General features: G+C 45.2%; 1 protein-coding gene across 1 annotated transcript in view; it reads right to left on the reverse strand.

Moving 5' to 3' along the window:
* CLSTN3 (calsyntenin 3) overlaps positions 1-1068 on the reverse strand; it is a 12226-nt gene that overhangs the window by 6447 nt on the left and 4711 nt on the right. The window contains exon 9 of the mRNA XM_009328717.1: positions 2-56. Within this exon, the coding sequence (XP_009326992.1) occupies positions 2-56 (55 nt within the window). The remainder of the gene's footprint in view (position 1; positions 57-1068) is intronic.

Raw genomic sequence — 1068 nt, forward strand, 5'->3', positions numbered from 1 at the left:
TTGTACAGTATCAGTGGAGTTCTCGTTTCCTTTGATTTTCTCTTTGTTTTTCTCCTCTGCAAAAGGAGAACATTCAGACAAGCAGTAAGGCATTGGAAGAGGGTAGTTACAGGGTCAGGCAAGTATCTATACAAGTCCCTGTATTGGCCAGTCCAAAAGAACAGCTCTGGAGTCATGTGCCAAGCAGTGCACCCTTCAAGTCTACAGACAGCACATCACAGATGAAAGAGGGCAGAGTCCCTCTCGTGAAGGGGATGGTGAGACTGTAGGATGAGTAACTGATACAAGGGAGAAAGTATAGGGTTTTTTTTCTCCTTTCCCAATGATACCTATTTTGGGAATTGATTCCCATTTATGGAACATGGTCCTAGCCATGTTCACAACAAGCCATGTTCTCAACATCCCTTTGAAACTCAGATGGTTCCAGGAAGGTGTCCCAAGCTGACTAATATTTGTTGGTGGCAAAAGGCCAATCGAGAGCACAGAGCTGTGGGAAGATCCCTGACCTGGGAGAAGCAATACTACAGTAAAGGTTTGATCTTGCTAGAAATTTCTGCTGGAGTGAAGGCAAGCAGCAGGCAAATTCCTTGAGTTCTGTCCTGCTTCAGTCTTGCAGGAGAACTGAGAGACCTGGGAAATGCAGCCTTACATCTCCACAGAACATGTTTTAATCTGGTAGTGGCTTAACTATGTTCCTAACCTGATCTTTGTCCTCCAACCCAATTCCTCTACAGAATGGTTTGTGACTTCTTCATATAGACCCTCAAGACACAGAAATGCCCATCAATACAACCAGCAGCACAAATAGTACTGCCTGCTCTCTGGTGAAAAGCTTTGATAGAAACGCCAACGCCTGAATGAGGTACAGAGTTTTGAGTTTGCTCTGCCTGAAAGCTCGTTATCCATCGCATATTCTACTGCTGTTGTCCATGAAGCTGCCAATGACATAAGGAATGAAGGAGACACATTGGCTTTGGTGCCAAGGATGCAAGATGGCTGCAACTTGGTTTGCATCATTTAGTATTGGGTGGTGTTTCTTCCACCTCTTCTGGCTCTCCCTCCACTGCC

The sequence above is a fragment of the Pygoscelis adeliae genome, unplaced genomic scaffold (genome assembly GCF_000699105.1).
Source record: "Pygoscelis adeliae isolate BGI_AS28 unplaced genomic scaffold, ASM69910v1 Scaffold120, whole genome shotgun sequence".
NCBI lineage: Eukaryota > Metazoa > Chordata > Aves > Sphenisciformes > Spheniscidae > Pygoscelis > Pygoscelis adeliae.